Source organism: Ursus arctos, unplaced genomic scaffold (genome assembly GCF_023065955.2).
Source record: "Ursus arctos isolate Adak ecotype North America unplaced genomic scaffold, UrsArc2.0 scaffold_14, whole genome shotgun sequence".
In the NCBI taxonomy this organism is placed as follows: domain Eukaryota; kingdom Metazoa; phylum Chordata; class Mammalia; order Carnivora; family Ursidae; genus Ursus; species Ursus arctos.
The window spans coordinates 5,791,630-5,816,198 of NW_026622808.1; the positions used below are offsets into that span (position 1 = coordinate 5,791,630).

General features: G+C 47.8%; 2 protein-coding genes across 3 annotated transcripts in view; both read right to left on the reverse strand.

The window, feature by feature from the left end:
• The window catches only part of ARHGAP44 (Rho GTPase activating protein 44), a 163,836-nt gene extending 158,477 nt beyond the window's left edge, over window positions 1-5,359 (reverse strand). Inside the window, exon 1 of the mRNA XM_026521026.4 lies at window positions 5,114-5,359. Within this exon, the coding sequence (XP_026376811.1) occupies window positions 5,114-5,166 (53 nt within the window). The 5' untranslated portion in view covers window positions 5,167-5,359. The remainder of the gene's footprint in view (window positions 1-5,113) is intronic.
• Window positions 5,360-17,641: 12,282 nt separating this feature from the next.
• Window positions 17,642-24,569, reverse strand: part of MYOCD (myocardin) — a 98,275-nt gene continuing 91,347 nt past the window's right edge. For both annotated transcript variants that reach the window (XM_044391805.3, XM_048227181.2), the window contains one exon: window positions 17,642-23,040. In XM_044391805.3, the coding sequence (XP_044247740.3) occupies window positions 22,487-23,040 (554 nt within the window). In that variant the 3' untranslated portion in view covers window positions 17,642-22,486. The remainder of the gene's footprint in view (window positions 23,041-24,569) is intronic.

Here is a 24,569-nt window from a genome sequence, read left to right on the forward strand (position 1 = left end):
GGTCCTTATCACCCAAGATGAAAAATACTAATGGATACGGATGCATTTCCTTGGTGGGAGTGAAGCAGGAGGGGACGTCATTAATTGCTGGAGAAGAGAACGGGTCTCTGGCAATGACTTGCAGGTCCACAGCATTCCGCAGGAAGTCCAGGCAGCCTGACACGGATTGCTGAGGGCCGCCCAGCAGAAGGCTGCGAGCCGGCAGACAGATCTGCACAGTAAGGAGCTCAGAAGACGCAGGCAAAGAATATTCCTTCCAGATCCGCTAGCCTGCTCATCAATTGGGGAGAACATTCTGTTATCTCACAGATATATACCAGAGCAGGTGGCAAGACACGAGCTTCCACAAAACTCGAATGAAACGCGTCGTGTGGAGACCTCACTATCGTGCACCGAGCTCCTCGGGGGACCAGGGTGGGTCTGCCCAGCCCTGCGGGGCTAACAGGCAGACGTGACTGAGCCTGCATTGGTCTGACAAGTCCGACTCACGGGACACACATCATCGGTGGAGAACGAAGCAGTCCGAGGACTAATTTAGAATTGGTTCTGACGTCCCCCCAGCAACCCAATGTCCTATTGATTGGGTCATGGCTCTTAGGAAGCGTGCTGATGGGCAAGGCCGTGTCTCGGAGAAACCTTCAAGGAACAGATGCTCCCTGGCTTGGCTGTTGTGTCCTAGACACTCTGCACCCTCAGCGTCCAGCTCGCTACGCCTGGCTGCTGAGGCTGCCTCCCCAGAGCTGCACGGCAGCAAAGACGGGCAGCCAAGCTGTGCACCCGACACCAAGCCCACTCGGGGCTGCACGCTGAGCAGTCTAGGAATGGCAAGTGGGGCTCCAGACAGAACTCTGTCTTCCGCTCCCAGCTCAGAGCCTCCGAAACTAAAGAAAGAATCCAACCCGACCACCCTGCTCTTGAATGGCCATGACCCCCCTTCTGCAAAGCTCCTTGCCTACACTCAGACACCGAAAATGTCGCACGATGTCACACAGGGGCACAGCGTCCATTCAGAACCACCAACGGACAACGGCCGTCACAACCTAAGAAGTCCTTTACGCTTAAGAGGCCAGGAGGACTGAGTGGGCAAGAAGAGAAAAATGACAGTGAACTTCACCAACCTTCTGCTCGGCATTTGATGGAAGCCAGCCTCCCTTCAACCTCATAACGGTCCCCTAAACTGGGGGCTACTGGGACCCCCACTGTGCAGACTTGGGGGGGGAAGATGGGAGAAAGAGCCCCCTCCCCAGATCAAGGTGCCAGTTTTACTTCTCTTGTCTCTTGCAGTGAGTGGGTCCCGCCTCTGAACCACTTTGTACAATTTCTTGATCCACAACACCTAGACCTTTGGCTCCCTTATTCATCAGGTTGCCAAAGAATGTCAGAGAACCTACTATACGCCAAGTGTTAGGGCAGTTAGTTGCCCCTGCCCACAAGGAACTTGAAGCCTAGAGGGAAAAAGAAACAAGATAAAAATTGTGATACAATGTCACCACAGCATGCCTTTAGCAAACAGATTCCAAGAGAATGGGGATTTTGTTTACATTGTAATGTGTCCTGAACCCCAGCAGTGCCTGGCACAGAGCAGACATTCAATAAGTATTTACCGAATGAAGAAATGGATGAACGGAGGAGTGCGTGCACGCCATAGTGCATGTAACCCAGTAGCAATGACAGCGTTTGTCCAAAGAGGCCTACAGCTGCTCTTGATTCAGCATTTCCTAGTGCGGAGCGCGGTACCAGGCCCATGGGGGCCCAGGCTTGCAGGGCCAGGGAATGCTTCCCGAAGGATGGAGTGAAATGAAGACATTGGAAGTGGAAAAGTCAAAGCAGAAGCACACCCAGGAGGAGATGAAGCTCTTCCTGGTTAAAGGCAACGGGTTTTCTAACCTCTCTCCACAGCCGCTGGTGCCCTCTCTACGCAGATGCGAGCACTTCGGGGCGGGGTGGGGGGGGGGAGGAATACTACTAACTCCATAGAGGACACTGAAGCACGGATACACCTTCACTGTTAAAGCGACAGGAGCCAGTCCCGAGCAGTTCTATATTCAGAAGGACTCCAGAACCTACACCTTTTGGAAGGCGAGTGCGTAAAGAGACAGGGAAGTCATCGTTTCCCAGACACCCAAGGACAAGAATCCAGTGGCTTACCAAAGCAACTCCAATTGGATCTACCAATTCCAAACATTCAATCCGACGGCTTCTACGGACTCAAGAAATTAAAAAACAACGCTGAGCGCCTGCCTCACCGCAGTCTCAGGAAGTCAAATAAATGCTGCGCCTCTCATTTACCGGTGAGGACCCTACAGTGAATAAGCATGAATTGAGCATCAACGGTCTACAAGGCATTGGACTATAGATGGGGTACAATGGCAATCAATACATTCTATTGGCGGCAGGCAAGAAAACGGTGAAAGCTACGAGCATTTCAGAGCGAGGGGCGCGGTTCAAGTACAAACTTGAACAGGATGAGGGGCTGGAGAGCGAATGAGGGAGGGCAGCCTCTCGAAGCCTCTGAGCTAAGACCTGAGTGATGAGGAAGAGGCACACGGGGCAGTGCAAGGGGGAAAACAGCGAGAACAGAGCCCCCAGATGGAAACGAGCTTGGGGTGTTTGCGGCAAGGCAGGCCCCTGCGGCTGGAGCACAGTGATGGACAAGCAGGTGGGACAGAAGGCATATGGAAACACAAGGAGTCGTCAAGTCCGTAAGATCTGATGGGTCCCCGGCAAGATCCGGGTCGCCGAGGGCAAGGAGATGCCATTGGAAACTTTTTTTTTTTTTAAAAGATTTTATTTATTCGACAGAGATAGAGACAGCCAGCGAGAGAGGGAACACAAGCAGGGGGAGTGGGAGAGGAAGAAGCAGGCCCACAGCAGAAGAGCCTGATGTGGGGCTCGATCCCAGATCACCGGGATCACGCCCTGAGCCGAAGGCAGACGCCTAACCGCTGTGCCACCCAGGCGCCCCGCCATTGGAAACTCTTAAGCAGCAAAGTAAATGAACTGATTTTTGCTTTAAAAACCTCACTCGAAAGGTCATCCAAATGGATACATATTAGTGACACACGGTGGTGGACTGGCCCTCACTTTCCCTGGCGCGTAACACAACAAATGCCATCTGATGAAGACGGCGTTCCTCCACGCGCCAGCATCCCCCGGAGCCCCGACCAACGAGCGGAAAGTACCTCTTGGTGACCAGCCGCTTGGACTTCCAAGAACATGCTTTTCAAATAAGCTGACTTATTCTGAAACCCAGCCTCCCCTCTTCCTGTGTCATTCCCTCTGTGGGTGAGGGTTTAAAAAAAAAAAAAAAAAAAAGGTTTTATGCCTCACGCTCATAAATCTCACAGCTTTGAAACACATCCTGGAAAGAGAAAGAAGAGTTGGTGGGTTTCCGGCAGGCCAGAGAGGAAGCGTGAACACCTTGCTCAAATTTCCATTCGAGCACTGAACTGAAACCCCAAGTAAGACCAAGCGGGACCAGCAACCCCAGTTTATGGTCAGGGGGCCTCCTGATTGCTTAGTTGACCTGCTGCGAGGCCCGCTGCCAGCCCACAAGTGCTGCAGGAATCAAAATATTCAAGACAGGTGAGCTTGACGGTCTCTGCTGAACGACCAAGACAGGAAAACACTATTTCAGTACCCAACATCTCCAGAAGCAGCCCACGTGAGGCCCTATCTGTGGCGATACCATGCCAGAAATCTGGGCTAATATGACTCTGCTATTCATAAATTCTCCCTCATGTGAAAGCCCATGTGTTTGGGAAAGGGAAATGAATCCAAGTCAATTTTAGACATTGTTACTTGGAAACCATCTGGAGTCCCTGGAAGCAGAAGAAACCACCGCATCCCCTGCCCTCGGATGCCCACCGTAATTAGGGCAGTATGCTTACCTGGGAGTTTCACTCGGGCCCTGCTCCCCAGGCATGTCCCCACCCCCACCCTACCAGATGCCTCCACTTCCCACCCAAGAAAGGTATTTGGTTTCCGCGTAAACCTAGTGGAGAGCCCTCCATGTGTGGAGCCTGCACTTGAACTGCACCCAAGGCTGGGTTCTGGGCTTTCCACTTTGCTTTAGAGCGGCACACCTGAATTCCTTGGCCACACCGCAGCCAAGGAAATCCCTCCCCAGGAGCAGAAGTTCGGTGAAAAATCCCCTCTACCTAACAGCCCTGTGTTCACAGCATGCCTAGCTTTGGAAGAGACCCACCAGAATCCTTATGTAACGTTAATAGATGTTGGCACCCTGCAGAGCAGCTCCTGGAGACACTAGCCCAGATGTAGCCCATTTTCGCAGCAGTGACAGCAGGCTGGGTCCTGCAGTTGCCTAGGGCCCGGCTCTTCCTGACTGTAGGGCCTCTCCGTTCCCCTTCCCTACCTGGCCGTGATTCTCTGCTTATCTCATCTTCCAGAGGAGTTGGACCTGCCTTTCTGCAGCCTCCCTCCCTCTACTGAAATCAGTCTCAGGACCAAGCCAACAGCAGCGCCATTCCACCGGCACCTTCCCTGCCCCCTCTCCCCCTCACCCCTCCAGATCCCCTCTCCAACACCTATCGCCTTAAGAAACGCGGCCAATAAAGAGATCCAGAATCTCGTACAGTCACAGTCCCAGAAAACAAACGCTGCAGGAGGGGCAGGCTCAGCTCTGCCAAGCCGACCAGGCCCAACACTTCCCCCGGACCCCCCGAGAAGCCTGAACTCGGCGCAGGGGAAGGAATCTTCGGAGAGCCACTGCGGGTCGGCTGCCTCCCGCACAATCCGAGCAAACACCTGTTTCCAGGCCGCCAGGCGGCCAGGGGGAAGAGGGGAGTCCCGGGGAAAGGCAGGGAGGACGGGGTGAAGGGGCAGCTGGGGACGCAGGTAAAGGATGCGTCACACTTTGCGCTTGGCAACCGGAGCCCGGGCGCAGCGGGCAGAGCCGGAGAAGGGCTCTCGGGGCTGGGAAGTTCCGAGAGGAGGGGTCGCGCCCGCGAGCAGTCCCCGAGGGGCCGGCGCAGGGGAAAGCACGGAGGGGAGGGAGGGAAGGAGGAGGGAGGGGAGGGCGGGAGGCCGGGCGGGCTCCATCACCTGCGCGCCCGGCGGCTGCAGCCTCGCGGGCGCGCACCGGGGGACCTACCTGCCCACCGTCTGGTTGGCCAGCTGGCGCATGCGATTGAACTGCTTCTTCATCGTGGCCCCGCTGCCGCGCTGGCCCGGGAGCTGGGCGAGGACGGAGCAGCCCGGAGCCCGCCGCAGGTTACATGGCTCCCGCGCGGAGCCTCCCGGGCGACGGCGGCGGCACTGCGGAGCCTCCGGGAGCCGTCTGGCCCGCGCGCGGCTCCCTCCCCAGGGCACCGCCGCCTACTCCTCCGCCCGCCGCGGCGCCCGCTGCCGCATCCTCCTCACGCGCGCCGCCGCGCCTGCATGGTGACGCCCGCGGCCGCCCTCGGCGCGGGCCAGGTCCGCCCGGCCGCCTGCCCCCAGCCCCTCTCCGGCGCGGGGACCCGGGAGTCTCCGCAGGCTCCTGGCCGGCTGGCCGGGTGGTCCCCGCTGCGCCTGTGCGGCGGGCGCCGTGCATTCTGGGATTTGTAGTCCCGCGCCCCGCTGCCCACCTTTCCGCGTGCAAAGTTTGCAGGGACGGAGGCGCGCGGAGGTGGGGGCCGGCGGCGTCGTTGGCGGCCGCGGGGGCGGGGGGTGCTTTGCACTCTAGCACTCCAGGAAGGGAAAGGTTTCACTGCTTTAAAAATAGCAAAGTGGAACCAAGACTACAACAGCAAAGAAGGAAAGTGAGCATCTGTCTTTCATTGTATTTTAAGTCAATGTGAGGCATTGCTGTTTTGAATTCACAGGAAGATCTATGCAGGCGGGTACGTGGCTCATAAAATTGCATAAGGCCACCTGATAATTGTTGAGGAGCCCAGTTAAGCTTCGGGCCCGGGGCCTGACCGAGCATAGCATGTATCCTAGAAGTTTCATTCTTAATTTTTACCAAACGCAAGAGGTAGCCAGAAGCCAAAATAGAGGAGGGGTATAATAATAGTGTTACCGTGCCTATGGAATCAGCTTGACTGGGACAACTTTCTTGCATGACTTAGATTCCAGTCTCATAGCTGTTCCCATTTCCCTCCCACCTCCAGGGGACCAAGGGGCATCAGCTGTGGCAGGCCTGGAAAGGTCTACACAGCAGTTTCCCATTGGCATGGGTTGGCTCCTTGAAAAGGGGTCCTGACTTTCTTTGTGCTGGCTTCACCCTTAGGAAAAGATAGGTGAGTACAATTAGGTTTTATCATCAGCTGTCAAGTAAGAACAGCAGGGTCGGGTGGTAGGGGCTTTGGATCAGATATGAGTTCCTATATTAAAATTCCAAATACCAATTATATAACCTTTGGAAAAAATTACATAATCTCTCTAAACCTCAGTTTTCCCATCTCGAATAGAGAAATAATATTGCCCGGTAGATAGCAAAGATAGAGAACTATTTGCTAAATTACCACTAATTAAATAACATACATTTCTATGAAGTACGTTATGTCATACTTGTTCACTACAAATATGTTTATAGTTAGCCGAATAGAGCAGAATGCCATTCCTACAGCAGAATTGCTAATCTGATACACGAACGACCTTTTTGGAAATGGTATATTTTGCATATGTTCATTATAGTTGCAAGATGTCCTAAATATGGTTCGAAGTATCTTGCTGGCCAGATGAACAAAAGATGGTTTGAGGCGAGTCTTGGCTGAATGAACATGAGATCTTTAATTAATTGTGAATTTAGCCTCTGCTTATTAGGTCAGGCAGCTCCAGCCAATTAATAAGTGAAGGCATGATTTGCTCTTAAACAATTGCGCTATGCTTATGTCAATATCATTTTATGCAAACTGAAATTAATTCTACTTCGAGATATTTTTTTAACAACCAAGGCACAGCATGGTTTTTAAATGTATAAATAAAAGAGATATTAAAAGCCACTGTATGACTTTTAGCAACATTATCTCTGCTGACGTCTAGAACTGCACTGACCAATACAGTAGCTGCCAATCGCATGCAGTTATTGAAATTTAAATTAATTAAAATGAAATGAAATTTAAGGGGCGCCTGGGTGGTACAGCGGTTGGGCGTCTGCCTTCGGCTCAGGGCGTGATCCCAGCGTTGTGGGATCGAGCCCCACGTCAGGCTCCTCTGCTGGGAGCCTGCTTCTTCCTCTCCCACTCCCCCTGCTTGTGTTCCCTCTCTCTCTGGCTGTCTCTATCTCTGTCAAATAAATAAATAAAATCTTAAAAAAAAAAAAAAATGAAATGAAATTTAAAATGCAGTTCCTCAGTCATCCTAGCCACGTCACAAGTGTCTAATAGCCACACGGGTTGTATTGGACAGTCCAATACAGAACATTCCTCTCCTCTCAGAAAGTTCTATGGGAGGGGTGGGGGCGCCTGGGTGGCTCAGTCGGTGAGGCATCTGCCTTCGGCTCAGGTCATGATCCCAGGGTCCTGAGATCGAGTCCCGTATGGGGCTCCCTGCTCAGAGGGGAGCCTGCTTCTCCTCCTCCTCCCGGCTCGTATTCTCTATCTCTTTCTCTCTCTCAAATAAATAAATGAAATCTTAAAAAAAGAAGAAGAAGAAGAAAAGAAAGAAAGTTCTATTGGACAATGCTAGTATAGGGAACCCTGTAAGACAATTCCAGAAGCATGCCAGTCTCTGTCTCCAATCCGGGGACATTTCAGTTCTAAAAAGGAACTTTCTACTTACCCGCAAACACAGCCTACCCTGCTACAGTGTATTTTATTAGCAGATGGCTTCCTTCCATATTTCCTGTTCTCCTACGAGCTTTTCCTCCACTCGGGAAGCAGCTCGTGTTTTTCTCCTTCCTACCCAGGGACAGGAAGACAGTGTAGAAAAAAAGAGAAAGGGGTGTCAGCTCTACTCATCTGATCTTTCAAAGCAGGCTTCAGAAACACGTGTGAGAATAGACTTTTTGAAGAAAAGCGTTTTTGAGTTTCAGGAATACAGGCTTTGGAACTTTGAGAGTCGATACCCAAAATGGCTGAGTTTGAAGAACACACCATTCTGCCTTTTCTAGATAAAGAACTCCCAGGCTGTGAGGTGTGGAAGACGATAGGGGAGTGGAAGGGGAGAGAGCGAGAGGAAAAGGAGAGCATATGCCTGTTCAGATTTGATTATGGTTCAAAACTCACTGCCTATACCTGTGAAGAGGGATTATACTTCACCTTCCCGACGAGGTCAAGTTCAATCATGCGATTCTCTTTGGACATAGACTATTGGTAGGAGTCATTTTATAAGCCTCCCCCATCCTTTTCTCCGTCTGCCTTAAAACCAGCAACGACCACGTTAAGGACTGCCATGGATCAGAGTCGTAGCCATCCAGCTGGGGTGGAAAAGAATACCTTTGGGGAGGGAGGCGAGAAGAAAAGAAGAGGAGGAGGAGGAGAAAGAAGGAAGAAGATGCTAACTCTTATATACTCAACCTTTATCTATGGAAGGATTCCGGCTCCCTGTTGCCCCTAAGTTCGGCCACATGGCTTGCTTTGCCCAACCCAAAATGGGCTGCTTACTTGCCTCATGTTGTAGCACTGTTTGTCCGAGCTATATTTCCTTTGAAATCCGATAGGCCAACAAGGAGGCTCTGAATTAGAGTGGTTTTAGCATCTTCATTCTGAGTCCAGACATTCATTGGAGCCGTTTCGTCCAACGTGGGCAACAGCAGAGACGTGGTTATTTAAACATAATTTTTTTTTAAAGATTTTATTTATTTATTTGACAGAGATAGAGACAGCCAGTGAGAGAGGGAACACAAGCAGGGGGAGTGGGAGAGGAAGAAGCAGGCTCATAGCGGAAGAGCCTGATGTGGGGCTCGATCCCATAACACTGGGATCACGCCCTGAGCCAAAGGCAGACGCTTAACCGCTGTGCCACCCAGGCGCCCCTATTTAAACATAGTTTTAAATAAAGTTAAATTAAATTAGAAACTCAGTTCCTCAACTACACTAGCCACACTTCAAATACCAAAGACCCCATGGAGCCAGTGGCTACCATACCAGATAGTGTAACAAAGAACATTCGCCATCGTCACAGTACATTCTTTCAGGTAGCACTGGTCTATAGAACAGAATTCAAAATACAGGATCTGGCAGAACAGAGAAAGCCGAGCAGCAGGTGACAAGCTCCGTGTAATTATGGCCCGTTATTTAACTTGATCTCTCCAGGCTGCTCTCTTCACCTACATGGCAGGTTACAGCCCAGAATCTCTAAGCCATAATTTTGGGCAATCAATGAATTGACCAAACTATTTGCTCAATAAACTGCTTTTGACCTGGGTATGCATAAGCCTTCCAGCCTTTCATTCATCTCAATTAACGTTCAGTGCTACACTATAAATAAAGGGTATGACTTATCCTTTTCCGATTCCAATCACCTTTATGCTTACACGTATCAAATCTATACCACTGAGCCGTATCTGGGAAGTCTAAAGATTCCTTTAAACAAGGTCAGAGATGCTTTCATGTTTCACCTCTTCTTGGATCTGGACTTTTGCCAGAGCTTATCGTGGGCAGAGTGTATTTCCCTACCTAGTAGCTTTGGACTTGACTGTGTGACTGATTTGGCTAATGGCACATGGGCGGAAGTGACATGTGCCAACTCCAGTCCATGCATTAAGAAGCTTTGTACATTTTCCCTTTGTCCTCTTCACCTTTTCCATCCACCTAAAAGCACTTCACCAGGCGCCTATCGTCTCTCACCGTGGGCTCCTTACCAAAACCTCGTGGAGCAGACCACCGCCGAAATTAAAGAAGTAATTGATGAATCGACTTTAGAACAGGTTATTTTAAAAGGTAAAGCGAATAGATCTAAAGAAAGGGAAAAGAAACAAAACAGAGACACACGATCTTAGGAACGAGAAAAGGGATTTAATCACAGGTGCAAAAAAAAATTATGAGAGAATGTGCAATTTTATGTTTACTTATTTAAAATAAGCTCTGTTTTCACTCGGGGAAGTATAAATTGCTACAGATGTTTTAAAAGTGGGCGGCAAGAATGGATAGACCAAGAAGACTAAAGAAATTGGAAACCTTGTCACAGGATAACACTCCCCAAAGTAATCAGGCCCAGAGAGTTTTATGGAGAGCTGTTTAGAAGATTCAAGGAACAGATTAATTCCTCTGCTATTTAAAGTGTTCCAGAACACAGAAATAGAATGAAAGCAACCCAATTCATTTTATGAAATTGGCTTAACCCTGTTACCAAACCTAATGAAGAGAGCACATACACAAGAACAACCTACCAATATCACTCACAAAATAAAAATTGTGAAAACGAATTCATGAATAACATGTTAATGAATAAATTCTAACAGCATATGTGCTTATGTAATAAATGCATATACATTTTAATGGTATTTATTGAAGAATAAATAATTCAGATAAATTTAAAAAATGAAAATCATGCATATTCTCGCTAACCAAGATAACATTATGAATTTATAAATACATTTCAAAAATGGAATCACACTTGTTAGGTCAATATGTTCTTTCCTGTCTTCTGTGATTCTAAATATCTCTGTGATGAACAACACATTGGTGGCTAAAACCACACACATACTTATTTCCTTCAATCAAAATTGAAGAATTAGACTTTCTGCACTATGTTTTTTAAGCTTCTTTTGTATTGCCACATGATGCCTCTAGATAAAAAATGAAAACATTTTGCAGGCCCACTTCTTGTGCATAAATTTTCTATTTTCCCCACACCCTGACCTACACTATTATACTTTTAATATCCTTGCCAGATGAGTAGATGAGAAATAGCATTATAGCGCTATTTAAATTTGCATTTTTAAAAATCACATTAAAACATTTTGCCCACATGTTTCATGGCTATTCGTTTTTTTTTTTTTTTCTTCAATTAATTGCTGATTTCTTCATGTCCTCAGCCCATTTTTCGGTGATGGGGTGCCATATTTTCTTATTGATTTTTAAAAGCTCATTAGTTATATGAATTATATTCATACTGTTGTATCTGATGGCAATGGCTTTCTCTAGTTTGGCCTCTCCCTTTTAAGATCTCTAATGTTGATTTCTGTCTTGCAGGACTTTTGTATTTTTAATGCAGTCAAATCCATCAATCCCTCCCTTTATGTATTATGCCAGTGGTTTGAAGCTTAGAAAGCCTGCCCTATCCCCAAATGATAGAAATATTCAACTCTATTTTCATCAAAACCTTTTATGTGTTAATTCTCTTTATTTATACTAAATTTTAAATTCAACATTCGGGACCGAAATGTTAACTAAAGCCAATAGTTTTTGATTCATTTCTTCCTCCAATGTCATTTTGAAATAACGCATCAAAGATAATAGAGAAATTCTCTGTCACTCATAGAAATTAGAGAAAGATTCCACTGGCAATCTTGGCAGAGAATGGCATGGGTGAATTTTGACTTGGGGGAGCAGTGGCCAGGCAGAATTTATTATTCTTTGGGGGGAAATTAAATGAAGATCTACGCGGTCTCTGATAGACTACCTCCCCCCGCCCCCCCATCTCAGCCACCAAAATCTGGACTAACCAGACCTCTGTATGTGAGAATGAATGAGGAGAAAAAAAGACTCAGTAGTTGAATATAATAGTAAAGATGATGATGAGGATGGTAATAAACCACACCTCTAAGTGCTACTCTAAGAACACTTAACCCTTGAACAGCTTAAGGTTTAGGGCACCGACCACCCACACTGTCAAAGACGCAGGTGTAACATTTGACTCTCCCAAAACTGAACTTCTAACAGCCTACTGTTGACCAAAAGCTTTACCGATAACATAGTCAATTAGCATGTACTTTGCATGTTATATGTATTACACACCATATTCTCACAATAACCTAACTTCTTCTCTTCTTCTCGGTATTTCTAGGCTACACTGTTTGTGAGTTGTTTCAAATTGTCCTAAGTCTCCAAAAACTTTTTCAACATATTTACTGAAAAATAGGCACGTATAAGTGGACCTGTGCAGTTCAAACCCATGTTATTCAACATCCATGATCTCGTTTAATCCGTAGAAGAACTCTGGGATGAGGGTTTTAGGACACCCACCAAATAAGTCACAACTCAGAGGGTTTAGGTGATTAACCACTCAAGTGTCGCCACTGGGCTCCAAAGGCAGGTTTGTCTTGTTCACATGCCCGTGCTTTTATTTTATCTGTGAAACAGGGACGCTAATCTGAGAATTCAGAGAAATGTCCCCCAGTGAAAAAGTTAAGCGGGAAGTAAGGGAAATATAGTTTTGAAGTCTAATTTACATGCTTGGTGAGAACTGAGAGAACATTGCTTTGATATGGCAGGAGCTGGCTGCTGCTCATATTAAATAAGAAGGAGTTCTTGGATCAAGAGACACATGGCTACCAGGGGCTCCTGGGTGGCACAGCGGTTAAGCTTTCGGCTCAGGGCGTGATCCCGGCGTTCTGGGATCGAGCCCCACATCAGGCTCCTCCACTAGGAGCCTGCTTCTTCCTCTCCCACTCCCCCTGCTTGTGTTCCCTCTCTCGCTGGCTGTCTCTGTCTCTGTCGAATAAATAAATAAAATCTTTAAAAAAAAAAGAAAAGAAAAAAAGAAACACATGGCTCCCAAATTAATGAAACGAAGTAGAGGCAGGAAATGGCAGACTTGGTACTGCCCAAAATGGGAGGGGTGCATTAGAAGATGGCCCGGAAGAATGCTCTCAAAATTCAGAGGAAAAAGTAGGTAATTCAATGAAATGAAGGGAGAAAGGAAAAGAGACATGGGATCTTTTTCACAACATTCAAAAAATAGGTAATAGAATTTCCAGAGCAGATGATGAAGAAATAAGCATAAAAATGTTAAAAACAAAAACATTTTGCAGAGCTGAAGAAAGGCTCGAGTCAAAATTAAAATAATTCACCAAGTGCCAGAGAATATTACTGAGGGGAAGGGAAGGGAGGGGGAACCCTACACATATCTTGGTAAAACCCCTGAATTGCAAGGATACATGCTGTGTTGTGTATTTAAAAGTTGCTAAGGGTAAATCTTAAAAAGTTCTCATCACAAGAATAAAAATTATAACTATGTATGGAGTGTAATTAGACTCATTGTGGTGATGATTTTGCAATATATATACATAGAGCAACTCATTATGTTGGACACCTGAAACTAATATAATGTCATATGTCAATTACATGTCAATTTTTAAAACCAAAATCAGCAACTAAAAAGAAAGAAAGATACAAACGTATGTAGGTACTATTCAGAGAGAAGTTTGTCTCTGAAGAAAAAAGAAGCTGATTCTCTCCGTACCTGCAACCCTCAATGCCAGTAAAATTTGGCTCAAGTACAACTCCAAAGTACATCTGCTCCAAAATTCACAAACAAGGGCAAAAGAAAGTTATTTTTAAACATGTAATGACTGGAAAGGTTTATTGCCCACCCATTCTCTAAACTGCAATACTAAAAAAAAAAAAAAATCATTCCTTCCAAAAGAAGTAAAATATTGAAATAAAGAGCAAGACAGAGCAACCTCTACATGACCTTGGGGGAGACAATGATTTCTTGAACGTGACACTAAAAACTCTCCCCTTAAAGGAAATGTTGGTAAATGGGACTACTTCCCAATGAAGGACTTTGGTTTATCAGAGGACACCATTAGGAGAATGAAAAAAAGCCATCAGGGGCGCCTGGGTGGCTGAGTCGGTTAAGCGTCTGCCTTCGGCTCAGGTCATGATCCCGGGGTCCTGGGATCGAGCCCCGCATTGGGCTCCCTGCTCAGCAGGAAGCCTGCTTCTCCCTCTCCCACTCCCCTTGCTTGTGTTCCCTCTCTCTCTGTCTCTGTCAAATAAATAAATGAAATCTTAAAAAAAAAAAAAAGCCATCGATGCTCAGAGTGCGAGAAGTTGTTTGCAATGTACAAAACAGGCAAAGGACTCAACTCCAGAATATATAAAGAATCCAACAATCCAGTAGGAAAAAGGCAGAAAACCTAAATGAAAAAAATGGATGAGACTTCAACAGCCACTTTACTGCAAAGACAAATCCCAAATGGTTGAAGAATATATGAAAAGTTGCTTGGCATCATTAGTCATCCAGGATATGCCAATCTTGATGTTACAGTGAAACACCACAATGTGTAGACAAAATAGCTAAAATGGAAAAAGTCTGTTAGAACCGAGTGTGGTTGAGGGTGCAGAGCAACGAGAACTCCTATATTTCGGGCAGAAGGAACTCGGTACAAGCACTTCAGAAACTGGTTTTGCATTATCCGCTAAGGCTTAGCAGTACACATACCCCATAACCCAACGAATTCACATGTTCTATAGAAATGTGTACGTATTTGCAACAAAAGGCACGTGCTAGGATGTCTGTAACAGCAAAACTAATGATAGTGAAAAACTAGAAACAGTTGAAATGTCCATCGACAGTAGAGCAGGTAGGGGCACCTGGCTGGCTCAGTCCGTAGAGCCGACAGCTCTTGATCTCAGAGTCGGGAGTTCGAGCCCCATGTTGGAGGCAGCGATTACTTAAATAAATAAACTTTAAAAAACAAAACAAGAGGGGCGCCTGGGTGGCTCAGTCGATTAAGCATCTGCCTTCAGCTCAGGTCCTGATCCCCGGACCCTGGGATTCAGCGATGCTTTGGGCTCCCTGCTCAGCGGGGCATCTGCTTCTCCCTCTACCCCAGCCCCCCCCGCTCATGTTCGCTCACTGTCTCTCTCTCTCTCAAATAAGTAAATAAAATCTTAAAAAAATTAGAATAGAAAACAAGAAACAAAACAAAAAACAGTAGAGCAGATAAATGAAAGGTGATACATCCATACAGTGGAATATTATAGGACAAGGAAAATGGATGCATTCACCCAACAGTGGATAAAAACACAGACGAACCTCACAAAAAAAAAAAAAGAAAAGAAAAAAAAGCTGAGCAGGAAAAGGCAGCTTCAGAAGAGTACTTTTTATCGGATTCCATTTATAAAAGTTTGAAAACATGCAAAAGCAAATTGATGGTAATAGATGTCAGGATAGGAGGCACCTGTGTGGGGGGGAAAGGTATGCTAGAAAAAGGTGAGACTGTCAACCGGGCCCCTGCAACCTGTCAACTGAACAACAAAGATAAGTGGAAGTGGATGGGGATTCTAGATCCTTCGGGTGGCTTATATTTAAGGTGACCATAGTCCTGGTTCGCCTGGGACAGTCTTCGATATGCCTGTTGTCTTGGCCTTCTGTTGGATAGAGCATTTGTCCTGAACAAAAGTGTTCTGACCTAGATGGTAAATTACATGGTCACCCTTGCTGGACCCTGTCCTCATCAGACCTGTTGCCTTGGGAAGTGTCTGAGTGAACCCGTACCTATCTGGAGTGCAACAGAAACACAGAGGACTTGAATCCTGCCCTGGGCTTGGAAGGAGAGCAAGAACACAGGATTCAGCATGCCGGTCTGAATTGGGCCACATCACTCAAAGAACACCAGTTCTCCACCCTGGAGAAGTCCAAGCTGACTTTGGCCTGGAGGTCCCTTGGCTGAGCATGATACCAAGGAGGCAAGACCACACTTATGGGGAGCCCCTTAGGCTAAGAGTGGTAATAAGTGGAAAGTCCCCAGATTTCCCTCTCGGCAGCTGTGGCTCTAATTCCCCGGCCTGGAGGCTAGGAAGCACATAGGTCCATCTCAGAACAACCCATCTTGGTTGATATTGGGTCCTCTGGTCTCAAAGAACATACATTTGTATTCCATTTTTACAAGAAAAGCCAGGAACGGTGGGTCCTTCTTTCCATTCCCGGATAAAGGGCATTTCTTGACATGTGGAGGTGATGTGAGCTTGAGAATGATAAAGGGGACTTCCTATAATCTAGGCATGAGGGGACACAAGATTTCCGCTTTGAGCCAGCATGGGAGACGGTTGTTCCTCTCCACGCAATGATAAACACAGATACTCCTTTGTGATGCTGCTGACGATGACAATGTGATTGTATTACTAGTAGTATTTCTGACGGTTAGTTTTATGTGTCAGACTGGATGAAGGGATGGCCACGTAGCTGGTGAAACGTAATTTCTGGGTGTGTCTGTGAGGGTATTTCTGGAAAAGATTGCCTTTGAATCAGTAGACTGAGCAAAGAAGAGCCATACTTACCAACGTGGTTGGGTGTCATCCAGCGTGTGGAGGGCCCAAACAGACCAAAAAGTAGAGGAGGCAGGACGGCTTCTGTCTCTCCTCTTGAGCTGGGCCATCCATTTTCTCCTGCAGTCCTACGTCAGAGCTCCCGGTTCTCCAGCCAACCTGCGCTTCTCATATCCCCGAATACGGTAAATGCTCATTTATGTTCATACCTTTGTAGAGGCTGTTCCCTCTGCCTGGAATGCACGTAATCCTTCTGCGTGGCCGACTGCTGTGTCGTTAGTGGTCTCCTCTGGAGAGTCCGTGACCATCCTCCCTAAGATTTTATGAAATGTCCTTCCTAGAACACCTACTACGTGGGAGTCCTACGCACTTAACTCCCACGTAAGCACTTCTCAGACTATGTTGTCCTTCCTTATTTACCCGTCTCCTTCTCTAGATGACAAAATTCTTGAAAGCAGGGATTGCGTGTTAGAAATCTGTAGCTTGTGCCTCTTCAACACCTGGTCCCCCTTTTGCTAATAGCAACTCAATTTTCCCTTAGAAAAAAAATCTCACTTTCTCCACTGTCGGTCCATGAGATTCAAATGATCCCATTCCGCAGCTCAGGGATGAATGGGGGATCCAGACCCTGTGACCAAATGAGTACCTCATTCTCATGGCCACAGAGGGGGGTTCCAGGACGGGCCCCCTGAGATAGAGAGTGGTGAGATTTCTGCTGTTGACTCTTAGGAACGAGGAACTCTCTTTTTGCTGGAATTGTTAACCTGAACGATGGACACCTGGGGCTTCTGACCACCTGTGCCCTTCTTGCTTCTACGTGGGAGAGCCCACCAGAAAGTCAAGGGCGGAACAGGGAAAGCAGAGCCGTAGCATGAAGCAAGATCAAATCTAGTCTACACCAGGCCTCGGGACCCCCATCCCGGGGCTGCTCTCACGATATCTCCGTTCCTCCGTGTGGTTTACATACTCACTGATGGGAAGATGACAGCCAGAAATGCATTTAGGAGAGAAAAATCAAATAAAAACTGAGACTTACTTGGGGAGTCTAGGCGGATCTCTGATGCCCAATTCATTCCGCGTTACTATTCAGTTTGCTCAGTTACTAAACTGATGAAAACAACCGGTTGACTAAGATGTGTGTGTGCTTGTACTTTGAAAGCATGTGGGTGATGGGAGGGTCTGTTCCTTTCCACAAAAGTCTTCATCGTATTCGTGTTATCAGTGGTAAATACAGGGGAGACGTGTACTGTTTGAGATCAGGCGCTCTGGAGAGAAAAACGTTTGGCTGCTGGCTCCATATATTCCAGGTACAGAATCTTAAACAGTTGACGGAGCCTGTCTGAGCCTCAGTTTCTTCGTACATACAATGGGAATAACGATAGTTCAGGGTGCCATCGCGAGAACACACGAAATAACACCCCCTGAAGGGTGTGGCCCGGTGCCTGGTGTATCATTTGGGGGAAAAAAAAGCTCACGTCGTTTTCAAAATAAACATTTTATTTAAAAATATATTTATGTATTTTTTAAAAAGAACACATGCCAACTTTGGTATTTTAGCCGTTGCTTCTTTTCCTGGCAATCCACATTTCTTTCTGGTAACGTATAGTTGACCAGGGAGACCAATGTGAACACAGCACACAGCTCCCCACAGAACACGTATGCTGGCTTTTTTGATCTTTGCAAAGCACCTCTTTGGGTTTCTCCAAGGGAGGGCTTCAAGCACCCTCTTTCCTCACTGCAGGCCCACTGGAGGGGAACTCTAGGGAGCAGTGTGGGTTCCCTTCCTTTGGAAAACCCTAGAATAGCATCCAAAATCCCCACCATTATACTCTCGCTTTCCATAAACACTCCGAGCTGTTAAACCGTTTATAGAGGAAACTCACATGCCCAGTGTCCATGACGGGAGCAGGTGATTAAAGAAGCATGAGATGTTCAGGAGTTTGTTGGTCCTAATCCGTTGGGGAAACCGCCAAATCCTAGCATCAGAATCATTACTTCTATGGTGTTGACCCTAGTGAGTCCTATTACAATTTTCCTGGTAGATAAAGGATAGAGAAATTCTTCCCAGATCTTTCCCTGTCTTGAAATCATCTTCTTGTGCATAGTCTCAACCTAGCCAGGGATCCTCCGAAAATGTCAATTCTAGAATCAAAACCAGCTCCTGAACACAACCTGAGCAGCTCTCGGAACTAGAGGACCATCTCGTTCCAGGACCTGGCCTTTGCGTGTCTAGTCACATCATTCGAGAAAGATGGAGCGATCTCAGCATCCGGCCCACCCTGCTGGCTTATAATTGGATTTACAGGAAAACAAAGACCCCAGACTCTTTTCACTCTGAGTTCAGCTCATTCCTGACAGCAAACTGTGTGCCTGCCCCTGCGGGTTTCCCACTGTGAGGAAGGAAGGCCTGGAGGGGGAGGCCCAGTGCTTTTCTCCTAAGGGACATGGGTGGCTTATCTTGGGCACCCCTCCCCCACCCCAAGTGTCTCTTTTGCATAGAGAGCTTGTAGTCCTAAGAGTCAAAGGCAGGAAAGGGGCCCTATGAGACTCTCCCTTCTGGAAAAATGAAGACCACCTCCCCTCTTTTTTTTTTTTTTTAAATCAGAGCTAAAGGGCTTCTGGTTTGAGGACTGGGAGATTCCCAGTGTTTTTGCTTGTAGGAACCACAGCTCCCCAGTCACAGAATCTGAACCATGGCTACGTCATCAGGTTAGTAGTGGATGTCCGGGGATTGGTACGCTTGGCACAGATCCAACACAGGAAATTGCCCATTGGGTGAGTCAACTGGGTGCGGGAGCTTTCGGCCAGGTTGGCATTTGTTTCTGGAAGAGCTGAGGGAGTTTCAATATATTTTGAAAAGGACTGTCTTGAGTGCTTGAGATAGGGTTTTTTGTTTTTGTTTTTTCATATTGGAAATAAATGTCTTTGAATGGCAAAGACCACCAGTGCACAGACCCTTGGCTATTCAGGTGGAAACTCTCGGCTTCCTTCCCTCCCTCTTTCTTTCCTTTCTTCCTTCCTTCCTTTTCTTTCTCTTTCCCTTCCTTCTTTCCTTCCTTCCTTTCCTTCCTCCCTCCCTCCTTCCCTTCCTTCCCTCCCTTCTCTGCTTCCTTCCCTCCCTCCCTTCCTTCCTTCCCCCTCCTTCCCTTTCCTTCCTTCCTTCCCTCTCCCCCTTCGTCCCTCCCTCCATTCCTCCCCTCCTCCCTCTCCTCCTGATATCAGAACGCTGCTGTCTCAATAATACTGCTAGAAGCAGGGCTACTACTACTGAGCGCTAACGGAAGCATTTGCACGGATGCATTTTCTGACTCTGTTGAGTAAGCCTGAACTCTCACGGCTGCAGCAGCGCTGGGATTGGCCGCAAACTCCGTGTCCGTGGGCCTGCTCCACCACAGGAGCCCCAGGAATCTGGAGAAAACCACGCATGGCTACTTCCAGGCTCTGAGAGCATCCAGAAGCTCGTATGCAGCCATCTTCGGAAGTCTCTGTACATCGCCTAGCCAGGCCCCAACGATCTCCAGAAAAGACGACGCGCCTAAGTGTTTAAAAGTACTTAAGATAACAACTCCCACTAGGAGACAGACGAATTAACGTGGTCTGTCTGATCCACTGGGTGCAGCCAACTTCTCCGAGTTTCTCCCAGGTATCCCTAGATTTATACCGTAAATGTCACATCTGTTCTATGGAGGGAGAGAGTGAATACGGTGTGCGGAGCCTGTGGGAGGGGCTGAGACTAAGAAGCCAGGGGTCTGCTCTGTGATGCTTGGTCATCAGCGTTCGAATAGCTTCCATAGGTCTCTAGGCAAATGCATAGCGGCCTCCCGACCGAGTCTCGTCCTTCCACTAGAAACACCCCGCGCAGGGACCCTGCGAGTTTGTTCTCCAAAGGCAGGAAGGGGAAAAAAAGAACATACAAATCGCACCACGTCGCACATGACAACTGTACTGACCAGCAAGGTTCGTCAAGATCCAAACAAAACGTCAACATCTGAGGGACCAACAAAGGTGAGGAATGTGTTAGTAAGATTTTCTTCCACGTAGCTTCACCTTCCCAGAAAAGACCGGTCATGCTTCCCTCTGGATTTCTGGTTCTGATGACGCGCGTAAAAGCAAAACGCAAAAAAAAAAAGTACCGCATGGGTCTCTGAGAGCACACTGCAGGTCAAGGAATGTACACACGGTTTCCGTGTCCCTTGGGTGCTTTTCTACGAGACACGGTGTTTACCGTTCCCGGCACCTAAGGGCGAAGCTTTTCTGTCTTTTCACATCCATAGTCCTTGTCCAGATGGGCGCGCCGACGGTGAGCAAATGGCTGTGAGTCGTACAGAGAGGCAACATGTGTCGTCTGTTGATGGATCAGCGAGAAAGGCCGAGTGTCCTTTCACAGCAGAATGGGGCTTAAGGGCTTCGGTATAGAATTTTCAAGAGACACACAAATGCACATACGTGTAGAGAGATATACACGCGTATATCTACACACATATGCATACCCACCCCCCCATACGATCTGCGAGCTTTCAGAGTAGCAGTCCCCCAAAACACTCTGTGTTCACACACGTCTACAAGTTAACACTGGAATGACTTCTAAATCTTTGGTTTATCAAAAAGAGAACTTCTAAACATCACAACATTTTTGGTTATCTTCTCCGTAAGTGCACAGTGACTATTTTTTTTTTTTTTTACAAAAGAAGAAAACAGTGCCTTAGTGATTTAAATTAAAAAACAACCAACAACCACCACCACAACAAGCCAACCAACCAACCAGCTTTGGCTACTTTCTACAGCATGCAATGCTATGAACCGGCCGAGCCCCAGTGAGCTCGAGAGAGACCGTCCTGCCGTTTGAGGGTTTCGATGCCCAGCAAAAGCGCGAGGTAATGAGGAGTGCACACGAGACCATCGGCTTTCTTCCTTCCCTTGTTTTCCGTGTGTGGCTGTGTTTCCTTTCACCGACCTGGACCTGCCATCCTCTCTCCTTGCAAGTATCATTCAGATCTGTCTTGACGTCATGATTTCCAATGTCCCCAAAACCACCCAAATCACTGATGGCTCTAGATCAAATGAGAGCAGAATGAGCTTTGGGACTGATGGGTCAAGTCACCAGTTTTTTCCCCAAGGACATTCTTTCAACTTTTTGGGTTTTTTTTGCAGCGAATGATGCATATGGAAAATGTGTTCCCTGGGAGAACCTGGAGTTCTAGCTTTTGAAAATATGGCTTTATTAAGAGTACGGAAGCTTGTTAGATAGGAGAAGTCCTCTTGATGTCGGGGCAGAAAAAGGAAAGAGGTTCAAAAGTGGAGCAGGAAAAGACTGGTATCTTGAACGAAAAGTGGGAGAAAGAGAAACGGAGGTGGACCCCCAAGCCCCTCCCCCCCAAAGAAGTTGGACCTCCATAAATGGTCATCCTGTTGTAGGAACCCATGGTATTTATTCTCAGGACACGTGAAACAAGGTTTTCTAGCACTGTCTGAATGATCCCTGGTATGGCTTCCTGAAGCTAGAGCGAGTCTTCCCATCTGCTTCCGGGGTCACCTCCCGTCTTTGAAACTAAAGGGGGTTGTGTTGGGGAACCTTCCATGGCAGGAGGTTTTGGGTTCTGTTCGCTTTAAGGTCCTTGGCTGTTTCACGGTGCTTATCACCACAGTGACAGCGGGAGTGATCTAGCGACTGGTTGACCAAGAGGGAAATTCTCGGTGGGGTTCTTTGGACCAAAGGTAGGTTCGTTGTGATCTGTGACCACACGGAGTCCTGGGTCCTGGACTGGGGTAAGGGGGCAGCTTTGTGGCCGAGTTGACTTCCTTTCCCTGGGAATGGATTGGTTCTGTCCCTCTCTCCTACCTCAAGAACCTAACTGAAGTGGGGCCTGACTTCTATTTTGAACGACAGGGAGGGGAAGGATGGGAAGCAGCGTCCACCATGGGTCTATCTTCCAGAAACGCTGATGGTTATGCTACACTCCCTTTACTCCAAAAAGAGCTCCATTTCCTTTCCGCACTGTGTCTAATAAATCCTCGAGAGAGGCTTACGATGTGAGACTAGGCCCGAACAGTGCCTGAGAAAAACCAGGGGCTACAAAAACATTGGTGTTTGAAAAGGCAGTGAAAGAATTTTTTCTCTCTTTTTGGCATTTCTGATCTGAGAAAGCACATTTCTGAGTGCACTGCTGAAATCATTAACGGTTACTGAACGTCGGTAAATATCACAAGACTCCTTTTTGCTCTCATTGACGGTCATGGAAGTCTCCGCTGTTTCTTTGAAAACTCCGTCCTCCACCTCTCCTCCTGCTCCACTTTTTGGACGATAGGAGTGTTTTTGGTTGTGTGCTTCCCCCCCATGGAATTCCCACTGGTCTCCCTTCGCGCCTCTGCGGCCAGCCCTCCTACCACTGCTGTAAGTGCAGGTCCATGGGGGAATTCAGATTGAGATCCGTGACGTCCAGGAAATCAATGTTAAAGATGCTGGGGCCGCCGGTGCCGAGGGAGCTAAAGCTTGGCGTGGAGCTTGGCGGAGTGAGGTCCAGCCACTCCATGGTTTCCCAAGGAGATTCGGTGAAGCTCAGCGGCAGCCCGCTGCTGTCCACAGAGGAGGGGGAAAACTGAGTCTGCATCGGGGACAGGGGGCCTGGCAAGATCTCGTGGGCACTGAACAGGTCTTCTGCAGCCTTCCCGGGGAATCCATCCATTATCCCGTCGAAAGGAGGCTCTTCGCTCCCCATTTTCAGCAGGGCGACATCGCTCACCTTTCCTAAGGGGCTCTGGGAATTTAATAAGACTTCAAGGTGCTCATCGCCGTCAGTGCTATAGTGATCGAAGGAGAGCTGGCCCCCCGAGGACGAGGGTTTGGGGAGGGCAGCAGGAGAACTTCGGGAAGACCCGGGTATCTTGGGGACTTTCTGAAGACACGAATGATCCTCTCTAGCGTCAGCTGGCATTTCTGTGGGCAAAACACAGCGGGCATTGTTAAACCCCTTCGGCTCCCGCGCTAGGGATCTTTGGGGTGAAGGAGTCACGCTCAGACACGAGATGGTTGTGCTTCTCTGGGTGTCACCCAGTCTCATCCTTAAAGGGCCCGGTCCGTGTCCAGTTCTTCTCCCTGGCCTCTCCCCAAACCCTTTCTTTCTGGAACTTCCACTCTGATCAGCGACCTCTCAAAGCAGGTCCCTTTACCTGCTCCTTCACTGACACCTGGCTGTCCCCCGAGGATACTGCATCCTCCTCACCCCGGCTTGGGGCACCTTTACTTCGGAGTCAGAAGAGGAGTCACCGGCTGCCACGCCACTGTCACCGTGCAGTTATTGCTCGGCATCCTCCCCATAGCCCCCCTCAGTGGTTCTGAGGGTCTCTCCGCTCCCCCGCCCCGCACCCGGGGCTCCTGGTCCCTCTCCCACATCCGCTGAAAACTCTAAACTCTACCCCCAGTTCACTGCCTTTCCCACTTCAGCTCCTGTCCTTCCCTGTGACGTCAGCATCCTGGGAAGTGACCTGACTGTCCAGTGGCCTCTCGGCGCCTTGACACCCTACCCCCCCAACTCTGGTGGTCCCTCCATTCCCACTCTGTGGGACACCCTGAACCCTGTCACCCCCCAATTCTGCATCCCCCTGGAAGCTCAATGTCACGCAAAATCTCTCGCTCTCTCTCCATCCCCTCCCCTCCCTCTAGCTCCTGTATGAAGTACGCCGGGACAAGTTTCTCAGCCACCTGGGGTCACTCCAACCTACTGACTCAACTACTTTCTCCATCCATCACCCCCTTGGCTCTCACTTCTTGCCTGTCCAGCTGATAGATATTCTCTGCTCTACTATGGCTACTGTCTTAGAAATATTCTCAAGCGCCTTGTTTTTTTCTCCTTGCACCATACTCCCTTGGCAAAACCCCCCACCCAGGCACCCCCTAATTTTAAATACTATACACATGGACTTCATGACCTTTATGGCCGTTTTTTAGTATTTTGGATTAACCACATCTTGGGAAATAATAATTTGACTTTAGTATTTTTACTTTCTAATTCTCAAATGAAGTAGTAAAACCTTTTATTATTAAATCTAATTTTAGGGGCGCCTGGGGAGCTCAGTCAGTGAAGCGTCTGCCTTCGACTCAGGTCATGATCCCAGGGTCCTCAGATCGAGTCCCACATCAGGCTCCCTGCTCAGCGAGGAGCCTGCTTCTCCCTCAACATCTGCCCCTATCCCCACTCACGCTCCCTCTCACTCTCTCTTTCAAATAAATAAATAATATCTTTTAAAAAAAACCCCACACCTGGATGAATCTTGGTTGCAAGAGAAAAATGACACAGTGGAGCTGACTGGCCTCACTGTAGATTTATGATAACAAACCTACCGACGGCACTTAATATAGCCTAGCCTCCTACTGTGATATACCCTACTCCAGAAAATTCATTCGTGATTGGTTTATAACTGTCCTCGGATGACTCTTCTGTCCTCAAATCTCCCATGCTCCCCTCC